The 19,263-nt window shown below is 56.9% G+C and overlaps 8 protein-coding genes across 8 annotated transcripts; 3 read left to right on the top strand and 5 right to left on the bottom strand.

Moving 5' to 3' along the window:
- Window positions 1-46: 46 nt before the first annotated feature.
- On the bottom strand, window positions 47-1,078 carry PG998_007907 (uncharacterized protein; the record flags this gene model as incomplete). Its single annotated transcript, XM_066874723.1, has 1 exon — window positions 47-1,078. The coding sequence occupies one exon, from the start codon at window positions 1,076-1,078 to the stop codon at window positions 47-49; it is 1,032 nt and encodes a 343-aa protein (XP_066730668.1).
- A 214-nt stretch (window positions 1,079-1,292) lies between these two features.
- PG998_007906 (transcriptional activator protein DAL81) lies at window positions 1,293-2,352 on the bottom strand (the record flags this gene model as incomplete). Its single annotated transcript, XM_066874722.1, has 2 exons — window positions 1,293-1,866; window positions 2,000-2,352. The coding sequence occupies 2 exons, from the start codon at window positions 2,350-2,352 to the stop codon at window positions 1,293-1,295; spliced, it is 927 nt and encodes a 308-aa protein (XP_066730667.1).
- Window positions 2,353-4,938: 2,586 nt separating this feature from the next.
- PG998_007905 (uncharacterized protein) lies at window positions 4,939-6,719 on the bottom strand (the record flags this gene model as incomplete). The annotated part of the gene is made up of 2 exons (XM_066874721.1): window positions 4,939-6,447; window positions 6,549-6,719. The coding sequence occupies 2 exons, from the start codon at window positions 6,717-6,719 to the stop codon at window positions 4,939-4,941; spliced, it is 1,680 nt and encodes a 559-aa protein (XP_066730666.1).
- A 1,193-nt stretch (window positions 6,720-7,912) lies between these two features.
- PG998_007904 (major facilitator superfamily transporter) lies at window positions 7,913-9,416 on the top strand (the record flags this gene model as incomplete). The annotated part of the gene is made up of 3 exons (XM_066874720.1): window positions 7,913-8,122; window positions 8,184-8,672; window positions 8,745-9,416. The coding sequence occupies 3 exons, from the start codon at window positions 7,913-7,915 to the stop codon at window positions 9,414-9,416; spliced, it is 1,371 nt and encodes a 456-aa protein (XP_066730665.1).
- A 1,007-nt stretch (window positions 9,417-10,423) lies between these two features.
- Window positions 10,424-12,400, top strand: PG998_007903 (uncharacterized protein; the record flags this gene model as incomplete). Its single annotated transcript, XM_066874719.1, has 7 exons — window positions 10,424-10,748; window positions 10,806-10,833; window positions 10,895-10,950; window positions 11,023-11,046; window positions 11,109-11,334; window positions 11,398-11,725; window positions 11,795-12,400. 7 exons carry the CDS (start codon window positions 10,424-10,426, stop codon window positions 12,398-12,400), a joined length of 1,593 nt encoding a protein of 530 aa, XP_066730664.1.
- A 196-nt stretch (window positions 12,401-12,596) lies between these two features.
- PG998_007902 (impact protein-like protein) lies at window positions 12,597-14,335 on the bottom strand (the record flags this gene model as incomplete). The annotated part of the gene is made up of 2 exons (XM_066874718.1): window positions 12,597-14,124; window positions 14,223-14,335. The coding sequence occupies 2 exons, from the start codon at window positions 14,333-14,335 to the stop codon at window positions 12,597-12,599; spliced, it is 1,641 nt and encodes a 546-aa protein (XP_066730663.1).
- Window positions 14,336-14,992: 657 nt separating this feature from the next.
- PG998_007901 (ubiquinone/menaquinone biosynthesis-related protein) lies at window positions 14,993-16,348 on the top strand (the record flags this gene model as incomplete). Its single annotated transcript, XM_066874717.1, has 1 exon — window positions 14,993-16,348. The coding sequence occupies one exon, from the start codon at window positions 14,993-14,995 to the stop codon at window positions 16,346-16,348; it is 1,356 nt and encodes a 451-aa protein (XP_066730662.1).
- Window positions 16,349-17,031: 683 nt separating this feature from the next.
- On the bottom strand, window positions 17,032-18,361 carry PG998_007900 (uncharacterized protein; the record flags this gene model as incomplete). Its single annotated transcript, XM_066874716.1, has 2 exons — window positions 17,032-17,809; window positions 17,889-18,361. The coding sequence occupies 2 exons, from the start codon at window positions 18,359-18,361 to the stop codon at window positions 17,032-17,034; spliced, it is 1,251 nt and encodes a 416-aa protein (XP_066730661.1).
- Between the last annotated feature and the right edge of the window lie 902 nt (window positions 18,362-19,263).

Raw genomic sequence — 19,263 nt, 5'->3', positions numbered from 1 at the left:
GAAAACAATATGCCTTGCCGGCCCGTCATAATCATCATCAATCAGCTTATTCGCGCATCGAAGCCAGACCTCCCGTTGGCGCAAAGTTATCGTACATCTCGTCACTGCTGTCCGTCTGGCTACCCGGGCTTTGTGCGCCGCTCACGTCCGCGCTGGCCATGTCGCTTTGGAATTCCATGCGTGGCGCATCCATCGACATGGCGAGAATGCTCTCGCGGCGACCGCTGCTCATCTCGATAGCACTGCCGCTACGGCTAAGCTCCGGCTTCTCGGGCAGCTGCTTCAGCAGGCCGGCGGATATGTCGAGCATCCCCATGGCAAACTCGGTAAGACCCTTGCCTTCTCCAGGCTTGCTGCTGACGCTCAAGGTCCAGCGGTACTCCCCAAGGCGACGGCGGTACCAGTCCGCCTCCTCTCGCCCTGGCGACGTCGCCCAGAGTAGCGAGCCAAATGTGCCAATCAAGGCAAAGTTGGTCTTGGAAGCAAAGTACCAGAACGACCGCAGGTGCTGAGGCGTGAGACGGTTGACAAAGTCCATGGCTGATATTAACCGCGCCTTGGCAGCGCTACGACAGATATGCTGGAGATACGAATCCACATCCTGAGCATTCACCTCCAGCGAGCGGATAATACGGCGATGTAACGTGATCTCGGTGGCAAAGTAGGCCAAGTGCAAATACCCTATGCTGGAAAGTCGACCCGAAGTGTTGCTTTGCAGTGTGAGCGACCCGTCCATGCGGATGATGGCAGGGATTGCCGAGTACCACTCCTTCAGCTTTAGCTGGATTGGCTTCGCCAAAGACAATACCAGGTGAGTCCCTTGAGGACCAGCACTAGTGACGGCATGCATGGCCTGGAGCGTATAGAACGTCTCCAAAATCTCTGACAGGACCTGGGACAGGTAGACCATTTGCACAAACAGAGTCCGCCCGCGCTCGATCTCGAGCTTCTCCTCGACGTCATTCTCGTCGTATTCTGCTTCTGGAAAGTCGTTCGGGAGCAGAGGCTGCACGACCCAGTTGTTGCTGAATATATGAGAAGGCCGGCCATGAACGAGCGCTCCCCATTTGTCCTGCATGTACAAGGCCCACGCAAGCCGCTTCCTCAAGCCCTTCTCCCACGGCGGTATCTTCCAATGGGTACAATCCAGGTGCAGGCCCAGCTCTTGTGCGATGGCTACCAGCTGCGCTGTCGGTGCCCATTGATCCCCTCGGGTTTTTGGGAGAGCAGGAGACCGGCCTGCACAGTTGAGAGCTTTGGTCGCCACATGGCATCGGCCAGAGAAGAGCGCATTATCCTCTCGATTTCGCGAACATCCGGCCGGGGGTTGCCGATAGCTCTTCCGACAGATCCCACCAATTGATGGCCAGGATATAGATGGCGGCCAGGAGCGGCGGTGAAAACTCGCGGTAGTCCCGTTCATACCTCTCGTAAAAGACACTTTTCTGTATGATGGGGAAGCTGGGGTGGACCACTTGGAAGTATAGATCGATTAGCTTCCGGCCGTTAGGCGCCACCAGCCTCTCGATCTCGTCGATGTCTTCTATTTGGTGCTCATGCCCCGATGTGGTGTAGTCGGGTAGCATCAAAAAGGTGTCGTGTTCACTGACTTTCCGGAGGGTTCCCCTTGCCAGTAAGCTCTCATCCTGCGGGTCAAAGGGGGAGAGGTTGATCAGAGACGGTTCAAAGTCCGTCGTCGGGCCAATGTACTGGCTGTAGCGGTCATGCTGCAAACCTAGCGTCCGCTTGAGCAGGGTTGGGCCCCCGAAGTTCGCCATGTCTTCAATCAGAGAGTTGCTGGCAGTCGTGCTGGAAAGACTGGACTGGTGCTGGCGTTGTCTTCTGTTATCAGACCGCCCAGGTGACCTGTGAACCAATCACGTGTCAGCCATCGGTGTCTCGTTTACTGCCCTCCACGTCTCATCGGTCGATCATGCCACGCAAGGACGGATAAAAAAAGTTGGGGGTCAGTCGGGCTGAAACTGCCGGGTAGACTCACCCTCTCCAAAAGTTGCCGTCGTCCGCCAGGTCACGCGCCAACTTTCGTTTCCGAGGTTGGGGGCTTCGGTTTAAAGAGCATTCCACCCCGTTGGCTTGACATGAGACGCAGCTACTCGCCTCTTCGTCTTCGGTCATAACGCACTTGATCCTCCGTTGGGCGCAGAAGTCACACAGAGAGGTGCCGCTGGAAGGAGTGTCTGAATCCGCCGATTCATGACCATTCATGCTACTTGTGAGGGCCTCGTACGTATTAGTCACGCTGTTTTGCCGACGGGGGGTGAGACGGGAAGGTTTGGGCGCAATGGCAATGGGAGCCGTCCTGGGGACGGGGACGGCAGTCGAGCTAGACATGATGACAGCAATAAAGGGACCTGCGGCAATCCAAACCCGGTCTCGCTACTTCGGTTGTAGGAAGAGCAAGGCTGGCTATCGTGGCCTGTTCCTTGAGATATGGGAGGTTGCGGGCCGGCACCTGGTGGGTAAATCCCCACGGAGGGAGGGTGATGAATGGCCAATGCAGCGTCAGGTATGGCGGATGGTCCAGCTGGGTGTAGAAACAGGGTCCACTGCGCACGAGATAGCAGCAGGTGCAGCAGAGTTGCACCCCCAATCTGCCAAATACCCGAGACCTGAGAGGCTGGTGATAAGGCAGGCGCGGAGATAAGAGATAGGATGGGTGTAGACTGACAAGGGGGCGGACGACTCAGCCGGCGACTTCGGCTTGGCCTTGTCAGTGAGGCGATGCCTTATCGTGCAAAGCGCAATGCCCGGGAGGGGGGAGTAACAACAGTGAGTTGGGGCAGGTTGGGAATGGTGTCTGCAGGTGACAGGAACGCTGATGGACCAGTTCAGGCGTGGGTCAGTCTGGGCTGTATGGATGATGGTATGGGCCAATATCAGGGTGGACGGCCGATCGGAAGGGAGAAGACGGCACAAGAAGTGCACTGCAGAGTCAGGGACAAAGTCTCGTCAGAGTGAAGCTAGGTTATAATCGAGACAAGGACGAGATAAGCTAGGCTTATCAACGTCATTTGCGGCGCCTTTTAGTCGGGCTATAGGATTCAGAATCGCGGGGGTCGCAATCTCCTACACGTGGGGGATAATGAAGAGAGAAAGCGACGTCGAGGGTAAGGACGGACCAAGGGACATCGGAAAGCGAAAGGCTAGATGTCAGTGGTCAAGTATGTATGTATGTATGTAAGAAATGGGAAGCCGATGACTAAACGGCAGTCGTTGGCTGTAGATAGATAGCCTCGAGATTGTTCTTGGGTAAGTAAAAGTAGGTTCAAGCAAGTAAGTACTTTAGGCGGTTCTGTCCCGGTGCAAAGCTGATCTTCCAAGAGACGACGTTACGAGGTCCACCGAGCAAGGCCTCTAGGCTCTAGGCGTTAGGCGTCGGTTCCGCGCTTCAAGTGAAGGCAAACAGGAAGATGGCATCTCCAGCTCGGCAACCACGGAGCGGTCAGGACCGTCTATCAAATCACAGCATGTGGGATGGATGGTGTACGTACTGCACAAACCTTGGCCATTGCCCGGTGCGATGAGACGAGAAGGAAAAAAGTCACGCAAGCAAACGTCGGCACTGGCATTGTCGGCTGCGTGTGTATTGGACGAGGACGGCATTTGATAGCTGGACGACAAAAGTCTTATCACATAACGTCAGGGACCAGGTAACGAGCCGATACGGACGGCCAGGGCGGACGAATAGAAAGGCAGCATATGATAAGGCCCGCTAGCCTTATCTCCAGATCTGTCAATATCCTATGGCAATAAGTAATGGTAAAAGTTACGGATGAAAAGAGGCTCCCAGCAAGTCGCGGGTACTTTGGCCTGCCAGGCGGCATGCGGCACGAACTGGGCGTGGGCGGCAAAAACCCGCCTGGACGCGGTACTCGGTACGGCGCGACGGGCCTGGCAGCGTAGCATCTTGCATGTGGAGAGAAGGTTGTTCGAGTAGCCGGGCAAAAATGCGGCCCATTACCAAATAGAAAGCGCCTGGTTGGGGCAGCCTAGTATTTCTAACGTAATGGTGTCTCTGGTGTCTCTGGTCCCAAGCCATGCCGAGTCATACAAGGGTTATCAGTGACGCACCGCACCACCGTCCCGAAAGGAAAAACAAAAAGAAAAGGGACACGTTAGTTCCGGTACGTGCACGTATGTACGTACATATGTAGGTATGCATCCCATGCTGGATTGCAATGCGGTGGGATGACCTCGTCTCCCCCCGCGCCTGGCAGCCTGGGCTTGTCCAATCTGCAACAATCCCAGACTCCGCAGCCGGGAGGCGCGGGGAGGTGGGGGGGGGCGAGTCCCTTGGCACTTGGTGCTTGGGGCAGAACTTGAACTTGGGGGGGACACGATGGAGGGGAGGGCCAGATCCGGTTCGCCATGCGTCAATCGCCGTCTTCGTGGTATGTGTTTGCGATCTGACATCACACGGCCAGGCCTTGACGCTTTGGCACTCGGGCACAGTTGGGGTTGAGTAGAGAGGCGCGAATGCGGACAATGTCTAAAGATAGATTACCTAAAGCTTTCATTACAACTGTTTAGTACAAAGACTGCGCTTACAAGAGCACCCGGAAAGCCATCGGCCTACAAGTCCGGTATCATCTATAGTCGTCAAGCCCGCAGTCAGGCTCCCATGAGAATATGTAGTAGATAAGCCACGCGTGTTTCGGGAGCACTGCTGTGACCCGACCCATATCGAATTGCCTGCTCCTTCCAGCCATGCCTGGGTATCAAATCCGGAAACGCCTTTACGAATACGTGTCCATTCTACGCAACCACGTCCAGTGATAGACTGTTCAGGGGGTATTAACACCACAGGCCACGTGGTAGTAGTGTATGAAGGGTTCTGGCCTTTGCTGGTCGGAATCAGGTAAGATGGTCGAACAGACGGCCGAATGCATCAATCTCATCAGCTGGGCCAGGTTTCTCCTAATCCTGACTCGCCGATAAATCGAGATTCTTCTCCCAGAGATTACGTAGCAACGTGGTGATACCCTCGCTGTCGTCGTCGGCGTAGCTCGCACCACTCAACCCATCGTGGGCGGCCTCGTCTTCGGCTTCGAAGCTCGAGTTGGCGCCGTTGGTCCTTATCGTCCGTATAGACTGCGCTCGTCTCGGTGCGTCGGGCCGCGACCTCGAGACTGACCCGTTCGTGTCAACGAAGCTGTGCCGAGCCGAACCTAGTCCCGCCACGCTGGAGGGCTTCTTGCTGTGCATGGAGCCGTATGTGCCGTTTTGATTAGGAATATGTTGCGTCTTGTTGGCGCCAGGAAGCTGTCGGAGCCGCGTGATGGATCTTGCGATCGGGTTTTGATATCTTCGCACAACAAGGTATTCCATTCCAGTCCGCTCCAGCAATCTACCGATGCGTGGATCGCGTTGCTCGTAGGCACTGCCGCCTACCAACGGACTGGCGCTTATGGCGCTGACCCCTTTTCCGGCTTGCACCGGTTCCATACTGGAGCTGGCCCGTTGGAGGTTGAGCTTTTGTTGTGTACGCGACTTCTCGGCGGGCGGGGCCCTGTAGCCGGACCGCCGAGAGCGCGGAGCCAGTGCACTGTCACGGTCCCCCTCGTTTTCATCAGCAGCTGCTTCTCGAGGTTCTTTCTGAAGATTGACCATGGAACGGGGCCGCCGTTCGAGGCCAGTATGTCTCGTGGACAATGCCTTGGTGGGTGAAAAGTAAGATCCAGCATCGGCGTTGACCCCGGAACTGGGGCCGCTGACAAAGCGCGAGGTGAGCTCGTCGGCTGCGCTTCCCATCTTGGGAGTGCCCCCATACACGACAGAAGAGTCCCGGCTAAGGTTAGAATCTGGCGAATTGGCATTCGGCTGCACTTTGGCTGTTTCCGACGACATTTTGGGTGGTGCGCCGTGCGAGGGCGTGCGTTGCAGTAACCTAGAGGTCAGGTACTCCTTGTGCTGGAGTCTCTCCCGATCTGGAGTAGAGGGTCGCCCGCGCTCTTCCTCGGATATTGCCTCCTGGTGATGAGAAGGGGATTTTGATGTATGTTCCGGGCTGGCCGGGGGCTTTGCGGAAGACTGGCCACTGCCAACGACGGAGCCGCGACGCGAAAGGTACGGAGACGCGGAACCGCTTGCATCTACCCACTCGTTCTCTTCGTCCTGGCCGTCATTGCCGAGGTCGAAATGGACCTGACCCTTCGGACCCTTGAGTTTGTTGACGTCTTTACTGGAGGAGGAGCGTTTGATGGCGGCACCGGACTTGGCGCGTTTGCCGACGTCGACGTGGGAGCGGTTGCGTTTGATGCTGGTATGGGAGGCGCTCTTCTTCAGGTTGGAAGAGGCCGGGGATTCGAGCCGGGCGAGTCGGACGTCGGAGGTGGTGCGGCGGTGGGAAGCAGGCAACATGGGAGGCCGCTGCGGTCGTTCGGGGGAGGGGAAGCCTGGCGGCGGTTCTGTTGGGTCAGGGAAGAGCTGGGGTGAGTCAGCTTGGCAGCTGGAGCGATTTGATGAATATTCTTGTGCAAGGCCTTTGCAGAGGGCACGCGTGGATGTAACCTGCTTCCGCCACCTACGACGTGGTGTTTCTTGGGACGTTGGTGGGTGTAGAGCTGCGAGGCAGGGTCGCTGACCTGGGAGTCACTGTCATGAGAGACATGGTGTTGCAGCCCCGGTCGCTTTGATTGGCTCCCGTGAGCCGTTTGGCCAACGGAAGCTGATGTGTCACCGTCTCGATCCTTGACCATAGCTGCTTGCTTCTTCCACCCAAGTAACCAGTGGCCGGATCCGAGCAGGATCAGTCAATCAGTCAGGCAATCAATCGATCAATCGATTCCAAGAGTTCCCGCAGCCGGCAGAAGCCTTCGCCTTCAGCTTTCAGCGCGGGTCGGCCGGGTACAATGTTCTGGTATCGAATATGACGTCCTTTGGGGGGGGGAGGTGGGAACGAAAGCTTCGCTTCGCACAGCAGGAATTTCTGTAAGCGAGACGGGTGACGGCTGGACGGGCACCAGATGGCACTCAAACTCGGCAATGAGACGCCCTACCTTGTCCCAGGCTAAGCAAGGCAAAGCGATTGAACCGAGCGAGACAGTCTTGGCTGCCTATGTACTCTCTTCTTGACGCACGGGATAGATAGCTCGAGATGGATCGGATGTAGCACCTTGCGGCGGGAACAGGAAGGTCAGGTCAGGCGGGAGGTCTGAAAGAGGCCATTAATTGATGGTCGATGGGTGGATTGGATTGCAGATTGGCACATGTAATGCACGGGCGGGCCCCATTGAAGCCTAGCACCCAGAGCAGCTAGAGCAGAAGCCTAAATAAAGCCTAAGGGTCTAGGGGCCTGGGGGGGCCCGGGGCACCCTGCCAGCCAGCAGAAACCCCGAGGCACTGGACTTGGCCGGCTTGTGGCCGACTTGGCCTGGCGCGACAATGTTTCCCCAAGTTGAAACATGGCAACGATGGCATACATGTACGTGTATGTGTATATGTATACATATTATCCGCCGGCCGGGATCCGCTCGTCGCCTCTCTGCCGGCCGTTGGAGATGTCTACATGCATACATACATATGTACATCCATACACGACAGTAAAACGGATATATGGGACTCGAGTGCCCCTGGCCCATTCTCCAACGCCATTCGTCGCATCAGAGTATGCTCGTCCCTCCGTGCTTCTTTTGTAACCCAGGTCGCAGTCCGGCTAATTGAAACGAACAAGTGTTCGGTGTGCCTTGCCGGCCTGTTTCCCTGCCTGTTTCCCTGCCTTCTCTGCGAGCCATGCTCATAAATGTGTACCTCTGCCATGCTCCTCTGTCCCTTTGTGTCTGTACATGTATGTGCGTGGATTTGTGTGTGAGTGTGCGGCTTAATAAGCCTTCTTGACATATACGAATCCTTCCCACCGTCTTCTACCGCACCTCGCGATATCTGCAGCGCCATGGTCTATTACCAGTACAACTTTGCATGGCTGGCCGCCACCTGCCTGGCTCTCCTGGTGAGCCAGCCGACTCGGGCGAGCGAGCTGCAGAAGAAGAATGACAACGGGACGTCCGACAACGCCAAGCCAGCGGAGTCGCCAGACACTAAACACCCCCAAAGAGACTTCTACTGGGCGTATGCGTTGGCCATGGGCGCAGATTGGCTTCAGGTAGCTTGACCGAGCACCCACAACTACTCTGGCCGTATGGAAAAACTGACATGCCGAACAGGGGCCGTATCTCTACAGCCTGTACCAGGATGAACACGGGCTGTCCCCTGGTCATGTGTCGAGCTTGTTCACCACAGGTTTCGTGTCAGGTGCGGCCAGCGGCTTCTTCGTGGGATCCCTGGCCGACAAGTACGGCCGCAAGATGAGCTGCGTACTGTTCTGCGTCCTATACGCCCTGTCGTGCTTCCTGACCATGGTGCCGGTACTGCCCTTGCTCTTCCTCGGCCGCGCGCTGGGTGGTGTCAGCACCAGCATTCTCTTCAGCAGTTTCGACAGCTGGATGGTCACCGACTTCAAGAAGCGCAAGCTGGTGGACAAAGGTTGCGATCTATCGCGCACTTACGGCACCATGGGTACCATCAACAGCCTGGCAGCCATGGCGAGCGGCGTGGTCAGCGAGGGCCTGGTGAGGTTTACAGGGACCAAGAAGTCCCCGTTCGTTGCCAGCGCCGTTCTTCTGTGGATGGCGATGCAAACACTTTGGTGCTGGGTGAGTCACCTCCCGCCCCTCCGAGGTTATCTTCCGGCTCAGTCACCCGCCCACTGCTAACCCGGTCACCAGGACGAGAACTACGGCCATACCACAGAGGAGAAGGCGAACAACAAGAAAAAGAATGATGATGCGAAGAATGACGAGACGCCACCGCCATCGCAGCCCAGCCTCTCCTCCGTCTTGAAGCGCCCAGCTGTCTTGGCGTTGGTCTTTGCGACGACCATGTTCGAGGGCTCCATGTACTTGTTCGTGTTTTGTTGGGTGCCTGCCCTCCAAGCTGTGCAGAAGACAGAAGGGGAATTGCCATATGGCCTCATCTTCTCCTCGTACATGGCGTGTGTCATGGCTGCTTCTCTGACGTTCAACCTCGTCATGCAACGGCGGCTATTGAAGTATTCGCGGCTGCTGGTGGGTCTGCTGGTCATGGCCAACTTCGTCTTCGTCAAGCTCTGCGGCCCGCGAGATGAGTCGGTCACGTTCTGGCTCTTCTGCCTCTTCGAGGCTTGCGTCGGCTTCTACTGGCCCTGCATCGGCTATCTGAAGGGCCGAATGATCGACGACGGGAACCGAGCCAAGGTGTACAGCATGATGCGGATACCGCTGAACGTCTTCGTGGTCGTCTCTCTGATGTTGACCCGGCAGAACGACGGCTTCATGCGCGTGTTCTCCATCTGCTCGGTATGCCTCACAGCCGCTTTCGGGGCTGTCTGGGCCAGCACACTTACCGAAGCGGTGCCCTAGTGTGCCGAGATACCTCGCTCGCATGGAACGGCAGTGGGCGGGCAATGCGTGCCAGCGGTCACATCGTGCGGAAGGCTGTTGGCGATAGTTTCAACTAGCTTGCGCCTGCCCCTGTTTAGATACGACTCTAAAACCACGGCACACCTGTAAGATCCGGTGGGCAGGGGTATAAGACGACCCAGGCGACAGACGGGCTTTGATTGGGTTGGTTCAATATATCCAAAATTGTTGAAGATGCTGCGGGGTATCAGGATCTCCGCGAGGCCCCATGACCACCGCATCATGCATTATCATATCGTAGTCGATGCCGGGGCTGAATGAAAATATCCATGTCTCTGCTCGCCTCGCCTTGGATACGCAAGTAAACATCTCGGAACCCGAGGTCCCCCAGCTGAGCGCATGAAGTCCTGCAGTGGAAGATTCAGCTCGAGGTGTAAGAACCTCCGCTCTTGCCGGCACGTCTGGGGTTGATACCCCGCGTAGGAAAGCTTGATATCCCATAAGAAGCATAGCGTTCTTAACTACTGCCGTATATACCAGGTCTTTTCCGGATTTTCCTCGAGTAGTCCACAAACCCTTGTAACATGGCTGACGACGAGCAAGCTGTCCGAATAGCTATCCTCTTCGCTGGGCTAATGCCGCCCTCCCTCGGCTAGATGCCACGGCAGATTTCTCGGTGTTGTAGAAACTGCCCGGTCTGGTGGGTGAAACCTACCTCTTTACCTATAGAAGGCACTCTTATATCTGGGAGGGGCCGGGTCCTCTGGCTTGCCGACCCTGCTCTGAGCTCATGTGGTAACGGCATAGATGTAGATAGACAGAAACTGAGATTTCCTCGATCTGGTCGCTCCGTACCTGCATGCGACATAGCAACACATTTCCACCTCGTGTAGCTTGCTTTCATACGATTCACTTTTCTTCAACTAGGTGTTAGCGAATCATTTCTACCCCCCCCAGCTACACTAGAGTCACATTTCGCCTCGTGCGGGAAGACTGCGCAAACTACCATGGCCGTCGAAGAAAAGCCTACAGCCGCCGACGAGACGGCAGAGGCCCGTCTGGACCACAGCGAGCCAGCGGACCCCGCTGGTGACCGCGGCGGCATCCACGAGTACAAAGAAGACGAGGGTTACGAGGTCGATGTCGAAGAAGCCGCCACTGTTGGTGTTGGCGACAGGACGGTCAAGCTCGCCAAAGACGGCCACACAAGGCTGATTCCCCAGCCGAGCGACGATGCCCATGACCCCTTGAACTGGTCCTGGCGCAAGAAACACGTCATCTTGTTCATTGTGGCCTTTTCGGCTTTGCTACCCGACTATGGTTCCGCGACAGGTTAGTTCGTTCGTCTATGACGCTGGTGCCTCTGTTGCTAAGTGTGGTATTCGCCAGGCGCCGTGACCTTGCTGCCTCAAGCCAAGTGCGTCTTCTGGAGTATTGTATAACCTGGGATTCTTACACTGGCACTGACACGAGGGTAGGGAGTGGAACATGACCGAGGATGAAGTCAATCACTCACAGGTTGGCAACGTTTTCAGTAAGTATCAAGAATACCTACCGTCCTGCCCATGTCCTCCTGCTCTGCTGACCACCCACACACCACCCACAGTGCTTGGAGCCGGCGGTATATTCAGTAAGGCCACTGCTTGAACGGGTAGACAGACATACAGAACGCATCCCTAACACATCTTTCAGCCGTCATACTCAGTGCGTATTTTGGTCGCCTTCCGGTCATGTTCTACTTCTTGGTTGTCGCCTTGGCCACGGCCATCTGGTGCGCGGCCGCGACAACTTTTGACTCGTTCATGGCAGCCCGGATCTTGAATGGCTTCTTCTCGACGGTCTCGCAGGGAGGCGGCTTGATGTTCATCCAGGACATGTTCTTCTTCCACGAGAGGGCAAGGAAGATCAATCTTTGGGCGTAAGTCCCATTTGAAATGCTATGATCCTACTTGGAACTCGCTGACACCTCGCCTTTTCTCAGATCGTTTTTTGTCATCAGCCCCTATCTCGGCCCTCTCCTCGCGGCCTTCATGACGGCAGCAAAACCGTGGCCGGTCCCATTCTGGGTCTACGTGGCGGAGACTGGACTCGTATTGATACTCACCATCCTGTTCGTAGAGGAGACGTTCTATGACAGGCGCATAACCAAGGCAGAGCTACCCCTGCGGGGTAGTCGAGTCGGTCGCCTGTTGGGGATTGCGCAGTACAAGACCAGGCACCTCCGAAACAGCTTCGCCGAGGCCTGCATGCGAACTGTGAAGGTCGTGGTTAAGCCGACTGTTGCGATCTCCTGCATTTACTATCTGCTGGTAAGCCGGCCTCGAGGCTCTTTCATATGTAGGAACATGCACCTAGCTGACCAAATCCCCTCTTCCTAGACGTTTGCATGGGTAGTGGGCATCAATACGACCCTTTCCATTTTCCTCGGCCCCGTCTATGGCTTTGGCTTGAAGCAGATCGGCTTCTTCTACTTCACCCCTGTCACTGCCGTCATCTTGGGCGAGCTCGCTGGCCATTACTTGCACGATTTTCTCGCCAAGCGGTACATCAGGACGCATCACGGCCACTTCGAGCCCGAGGTACGCCTGCGAGCCATCGTTGTAGCGTTGCCGTTCATGCTGGTTGGCCTGGTACTGCTTGGGCAGTCTTTGCAGAACCAGTGGCACTACATGGCCGCCTCCATATCGTGGGGACTTTACGTCTTCGGCGTCATGATTACCACCGTGGCCATATCGTCGTATAACCTCGACAGCTACCCCGAAGCATCGGGCGAGGTCTCTGCTTGGGTCAACATAGCCCGAACCCTGGGAGGCTTCATTGTCAGCTATTTCCAGGTGAGATGGGCCAATGCCCGCGGCACCAAGGAGAGTTTCGGGGTACAAGCTGCCATATGCGGAGGCGCCTTCCTCTTGGTTCTGCTGCTAATGTGGAAAGGGAGGAGCATGAGGATCTGGGCTGGGCCACTGAACTTCGTTACTGCTTGAGGAAGGCGTGCACCGTCGGATAAACGAAGCAGCTTACTTGTCGGCGGTCGGACAGTGCAGTATGCCTCGCCTAGTCACTAGAAAGCACAGGCTTTCTTCCCAGCAACACCATAGCCAATTTTAGAACTGCAGTGTAACTTCTTCCAAATCTGAGCGCCCTTGGGTATCAATGTAACCAGCATCTCCGCTCGCTTGCTCATTGTGAATCCTTTCGTCGTGAGGCTAGGATTTGAGCCAACTGCAGATTCCCCTTTGCACCCCAACCGGCCGGTCCGCTATCAACCTCAGGTCGCGCCGCCATGTACCAACCCCAGGCGCGACGGTCAAGTTCATCTGCGCTTAAGTGGCTAGCCCAACTGTCGTACAACAGCCTGATAGCCCCCAGTAGTCGGCTCAGGTTCTCTGCTCTCTCCTCCTCGAGCGCTTTGGCCGTTTTTCTCTTCGGCGTAGGTTTTTCCTGACCCCCTTCGGTAGTTCCCACGCGCTGGGCGAAGCTCTTCAAGAGGTAAGCCCTGGCGGACTCGGGGCGATGGATCGGCATTCCTACCACGCCTGCCGAGTACGACGGCGCCGGCGATGACGTAGCATTCGTCTTGCTTCTCATAGCTTCGAGGTCAAGACCCCAAACCGCTTCGCCGCCTATGCTGGCCTGCTCGCCGGTGGCCCTCAATCTCTCCGACAGTGCTTCCTTGAGACATTGACGTATGATGCGCCACCGGTCGGGTCCTAACATGGTGCCGCCGTACCACCGCGTCATAACGACCAACGTATCGAGGGTGTTGGTCTCGCGCATGATTTTGAGCATGAAATCGCCAGATCCGCCTTCCCCATCATCAAAGGAGTCCTCTCTGATGACATGAGAGCCAAACATATCTGGTTTTTTGACCCGATATGCCCAGGCGTTGTGGTCAGCTCCTCGTAGGTTTGGGATGGTCGTAAACAGAGATTGTAGGCGGTCTTGCCTCTGTGACAGCTTTTCGAGCTTGGTGGCCCGAACAATGAACGTAGAGTCCTTTGAGGTGACTGGAGAACTTGCGGACCAGGTCTGTGTAGCATTCCCTTTGCTATTATGTGGCTCGTCGGCTGCAGCCGTGGCGGCGGATGCGGTAGATGCGGTGCTTGGAAGACTTTCCGTCTTTACCTCCTCGCCGGCTCTTTCTTCCCCTTTCCATTCATACCCGCCCCGCTTCAAGACGGTGACCTCGCGGCCCATAATGTGCATGCGCGGTTGCCCGTGCCCCCAGCCCTCCTCGTCAGCACTGGGGCCTTTCTCGATACCAATGGAGACGGCCTTGCCCCGCGAGTTGGCGCTCACCACGGCCTGGGCCAGGCTCAGTCGGCTCGATGGCGGCTGTTCGGGCATGGTGTAGCGCAGCAGTTCTGCCGCAAATGCCAAAAGCAAGGGTGCGCGGTTGGTCAACAGGGTGGTCGAGCTTATGATGTCCTCGTCTGTCTCGACAGGCAGGGTAAGCGAGGCCTCGAAATCGGCCGGCGTCAGTGTCGCGGGCCCATCTTGGTACTCGGCGAGGGCATCGGATCTATTGCGCTTGTTGGCGCCGGCGTTTGTTTGGGCTAGCAGTTCGGCGCCGGCACGCTTGCTCCCAGCAGAAACAGTTGGGTTTTTTGCGCGAGCTTTGCAGGCATTGTGCAGTTGGCGGGCGGCTTTGGGGTCGGGGATGGCGGACTCGATGGTGGGAAGGGTTGCCTCTGCAATGTCCTTGATGCTGTGGCATGAGAGTATTGTGAGCCCAGGTATTGTGAGCCCAGGCACAGAGTGCGATGACGGCGATGCTACGGTCGCAACGTAGAGGGACATATCTACCTGCGGAGGTTCTGGGTCTGCAAGGCCTTTACGCGCATCATGGCGTCTTTGATGGGCACCTTGGCTACCGTCATGAGCCGGAGTAGCTCTTGCAGGTCCTGTTGCGACGCCATTGTGGGATGGACAGCAGTCGGGGCCTGGGGGATGGGTGTCGCAGCAGACGGAGTTCGCGTTCTGTGTGTGCGCGTGTGTGTCTAGGCGAGTGTGTGTCTAGGCGTGTGTGTGCGTCATTGTTCTGGAAGACGGATCAAGCTTCGGTTTCCCCACGCCGCCCTGCGCCCTTAGGTAACCCATCCACTATCCACTAACCAACTAACGATGTACAGAGGCGGGACCCCCCCACTCACCCGAAAATCCGTCTGTCGTGCGTGGGAAGGGAGCACACACAGCACGACTTACGAGCACGGAGCCGCGGGATAGGAGAAGCAGACCATAACTTGTGGTATCCCCTCGACACCATCATCTGCCCACATGGGACGAGCCACGACAGGAGTCAAGCATATCGGGGAGCGAGTCTGACCCATCCGGCATCATACTTTCCGCGTCGCCATCGACCATTTGGCCTGTGCATCGGTCTTGATTGCCAGTTGCCTGACAGAGACACTGCCATCAACTCGTCCGGCTCCCGTTGGTTGTTTCTAGCCCGCTGAGTTTGCATGGGACAGGGGGTGCCGACACAAGTCAGACAAGACCATCGCCGCCGCCATGGCATCGGTCTATGCGTGCCGCGCGTTTATGGCTAGATCCATGAGACGGCCAGCGAGCACGCCATGCATGGTGGCTCGATTGCCGAAGGCCGGCAGCACAACATCGCCATCACCTCTGCAGCCACGCGCCTCCTGGAGCCGGGCAGCCTCCTCTTCGTCATCATCGGGGAAGAAGGGGGCAACCACCACAAGCCGCTCCCCTATCGTGCAGGCAGCCCCACGCAACAACACCCCTCCTCATCACCACAAGCCACCGCGGCTGCGTCCGAGAGCATATTCCCGAAGCAGCCGAGCACCGTGACGCCCGAGCCCGTGAGCCAGCTCTTCCGGACGCGCTGGCTAGGCTTGTTTGGCGCCGGCGCCGCCGCGCTCTGCCTGGGGACCTTCACGGCCTCGTTCTGGATTGCCAACCGGGACGAGGCGCCACGCTACGTGACGGGCTGCGAGCCGTCGGTGCCGACCGGGCGCCCGGCCATCGAGTCGCCCGTTGACTTCGACCGCCACCTCGACAAGTCCGAGTGGCGCTTCGGCATCACCAAGCTGCGGCGGCGGCTCGCGGCCGAGGCCACGGGCCACGTCCTCGAGGTCGCCATGGGCACCGGCCGCAACATGGAGTTCTACGACTGGGACGCCGTGACCGCCGAGTACGTGACCGCTGGCGAGCGCAACCGCACCAAGCTCGCCAAGCGCGGCTGGGGCACCAAGGGAAGCATTGCGGACCTGCAGGAGATGGAGTCCTTTACCGGCGTCGACATCAGCCCGGCCATGCTGGACATTGGCCTACGCCGCCTCCGCCAGGTCGTCCCGCATGGCGCCATGGAGGACGCACTGCCGAAGCAGCCAAACTTCGAGCAGCTGGCCGCCCAATCGCAAGCGGGTAGCGGCGTCCACCTCCTGCGCGGCAAGGTGCGCGTCGTGCAGGGCGATGCTGCGCAGTCCCCGCTCCCCGCACCGCCCCGGGGCGTCGACAAGTACGACACGGTGATCCAGACGTTCGGGCTTTGCAGCGTGCGCGACCCGACGCGGCTGATCCACAACATGGCCGCCGCCGTGAAGCCCGAGACGGGCCGCATCATCCTGCTCGAGCATGGCCGCAGCTGGTGGGAGCTCGTCAACGGCCTGCTCGACCGCAGCGCAAAGGGCCACTTCGAGCGTTTCGGGTGTTGGTGGAATCGCAATATTGAGGACATCGTCGAGGTGGCCCAGAGCCAGATCCCCGGCCTCGAAGTCGTCGAGTTTCAGCGCCCTGGCTGGACCACTCTCGGGACCCATGTCTGGGTTGAGTTGCGGGTGCGAGACGTGAAGCCCACGGGCGGGCAAGATTCAGGTCACGATGAATCGAGGAGTGGCTGGCTCGGCTCCCTGGGGTCCTCTTGGTTAACTGTCTCAGCCCCCGAGAACCGCGAAAAGAAGGGATAGACTGCTGCATATATTCAACATACAAGATACAACTCGAGTCCGTAGACAACTACAGTCCACATCTTGGTTACAGTATTCGTTTGAACCTAGGAATATCACGTGCGCTGTCCGAGTCCATCAAGGTTGAAGGGGGAATTTCTTTTCAGATCTTGGAGTTGCGGCAACTTCTCCATGCCTAAGGGCCGCACAGCTGCGCGTTCTTTCTAAAGCTCTATCGAGTGTGCGATGATGGCGTCTCAGTCAGGTTCTAAATGTACAGAAATTGCCTCTCATGAACAGCTCGTAACTTTTCGCATCCCGTCTTTCGTCCCATACCAAGTGTACAATATTCCATGCCCACTGCGTCTTCGACGTCGACTGGGGAGGCAGGCGACACAGGTTTATCTCAACCTGTTCGCTACAAAAGCCTCGTGCCATATACTCCTCTGTTTTCAACAAGAGATATAGCCAGCCCGCCCGAGCGAGCAGAAGACCCCTCCATATACGCATAGAACAAATACCCAACATGCCAGTTGTGAAATCAATCAAGCAACCAATCAATCCAACAAATGCGCCGACAACACCAGTACCCAGGAACCGATCCGTTTTTTGGTTTGCTCCGCATCGCCAACTCCGAATTGCACAGCATCTTACAGAAACCCGACACGCCTTCATGGCTAGAGTAAATCATCGACACATTATCTTTAAAAGTCATTGAGCAGGCCATCCAGCTCATCCAGCTCCACCGTCTCGGGACTTCTGTCCCAATCCAACATGGCGTCGAATTTGTGCCAGTTCTCAGCCTCGTCCTTTTTCGGCGGCACCATGTAGCTGGGACGCATCGCCGGGCTCGTCATGAAAGCCATGTGAGGCAGTAGGCTCGGGGCCAGGCTTAGACCTTTCGTTTCCCCGCCAAAGAGCTGCTCGTGTTGCATGCCATCATCTAGCCTCAGGGCCTCGGCAGGAACAGACGAGAGTAGACCTCCGCTCAGTTTCCGCTTTTGCAAGCCGTCGGCCGTCTCGGTAAATTCCTTCTCGTCCTTCTCCAGTGGAGGCTCGTCGATCTTCGGATTCCGCGACATGGAGTTCATTGGACGGTGTCTTTGGGACATGGAAACGGAGCCCATAGGGGTTCCTGGCATAGGCATGTCGTCCTCCATATCGTCAAACTCGGGCGATGACAGATCGATCTCGGGCGAAAGACTAAGCTCTCTTCTCCGGTCGGCATCGGCGCTCTCAGCATCCTCGTTAGTCGAGGAGGAGCTGGACAGCGATGGCGTGACGATGGCGCGCTGGGCCAACTGCGCCGAAGACGGATCCGGCAACGGCTGGTGAGGGCAGACAGTCAGGTAGAAGTATGTGCGCCGCGGGTGAACCGTCTCGAGCTCCTTGGCCAGAGGGCAGGGGGCAAGAGCGGACCAACAGGAGCGCTTCAGGTAGGACGAGAGACGGGAAGAGATGATGGCACACGGGTTGGCAGATCTGATTGAGAGAGGCGGGTCAGCTTACGCGCTTCGGGGGTTGACGGGGTTGGCGGCGCTGTGGCAAGGCGCAAACTTACTGTTGGACTATCTTGACCTGACCCATCAAAACATTGGCCAATTCCTTGACCAGATGGGGGCGGTTGCGCGTCTGTTGCAGCTGCACAATTACCGCCTCTACTATGTCATCATTGATCCCCTCTAAATCGATTGTCTTCGTCTCTGCCAGGTCGTCGGCTTCCTCGATCGACATGTGCAGATCTGGCGAGGGAGGCGGCGTTGCGCGCGCAGCCTTGGCGGACGGGCCTTTTGAGGATAGAGCTGGCGAAGGTGCTGTCGTCGACGCATCGGGGCCATGTGACCTCTTCACCTTTTTGCTGGGGCGCGAGTGGTTGTTGTCGTCTGAAGGAGATGGCCTGGCTAGGGACTTGGGAGACATGCTGGCGTTGCTGCTGTTTGGCGATTGCTTGTTGCTGTGGCGAGGGTGGGAGGAAGGTATATGGATTCCCAGCGAGGGTAGCGACAATGACTTTCGACGAGTATTATAAGGCATATTGGCGGCGGTTTCAAAATAAGTCACAGAGTTTGGGACTTTTTTTTTTTCTTCTGGGATCTTGGGCAGGTTGATGATGTGCAAGGGTGTGCAGGCAGATGGTTTGCCTGTCTTGGTTTTGTTTTGGAGGGGGTGATGCGAGTGATGTACCGTCAACCAGGAACAGGAAACACAGACGGCGCGGTCCAAACAAAGTATGAAGGACCTGGAGGGGGATTAGGGAAATACGGGACGATGATGTGAACTGGATCTAACACAGACAACACAGCAGCGCATGCGCGATAGTAGTATTGCAACGATAATAGTAATAGCGGGCGATAATAGTACAACAACACAACAGAGCACAGGACAGGACCTGATATGAGCGGGAAAGGCGGTGGAGGAGAGATGGAGATGCAGGTATCTAGGTATGGTATGTGCAGCAGTGCCAATGCAGGAAGGAATGTGGATGGATGGGTTGGACTGGGGGGTATTGCTGAATCGTACAGTTGTTAGTGGCAGACAGACAGAATAGACAGATGGTGATGTGTGAGAGTGTGTGAGTGTGTGTTGGAAGGGGGAGGGGGTTGAGGATGAATGGGTGGCGGCGGCAAGAAGGCGCTCAGACGTTTGTTTGTCAATGGGACAAGACGTAGGTAGAGAGGTAAAGAGGGAGAGAGAGAGAGAGAGAGAGAGGCATCAAAAGCCTTCTTCCTGTTGTCTGCTTGTTCTTCTCCTTGTCTCTTTGGTCCCAGGTCCCTGACAACGAGAACGAAAGACCCCTGGGGCGGCTATTAGTACGTAAAGTCAGGTCAAGTCAAGTCAAGTCAAGTGCATGTACTGTACGGAGGCAACGACAAAGCAGGCAAAATCGTGTCAGGCTGCCGGGTCACACAGTTTTTCTCTCTCTCTCTGTGTCTTCT

Source organism: Apiospora kogelbergensis (genome assembly GCF_038363985.1).
Source record: "Apiospora kogelbergensis strain CBS 113332 chromosome Unknown utg000005l_segment0_segment0, whole genome shotgun sequence".
NCBI lineage: Eukaryota > Fungi > Ascomycota > Sordariomycetes > Amphisphaeriales > Apiosporaceae > Apiospora > Apiospora kogelbergensis.
Note: the sequence above shows the minus strand (reverse complement) of the source record. Positions and strands in the feature narration are given on the sequence as shown.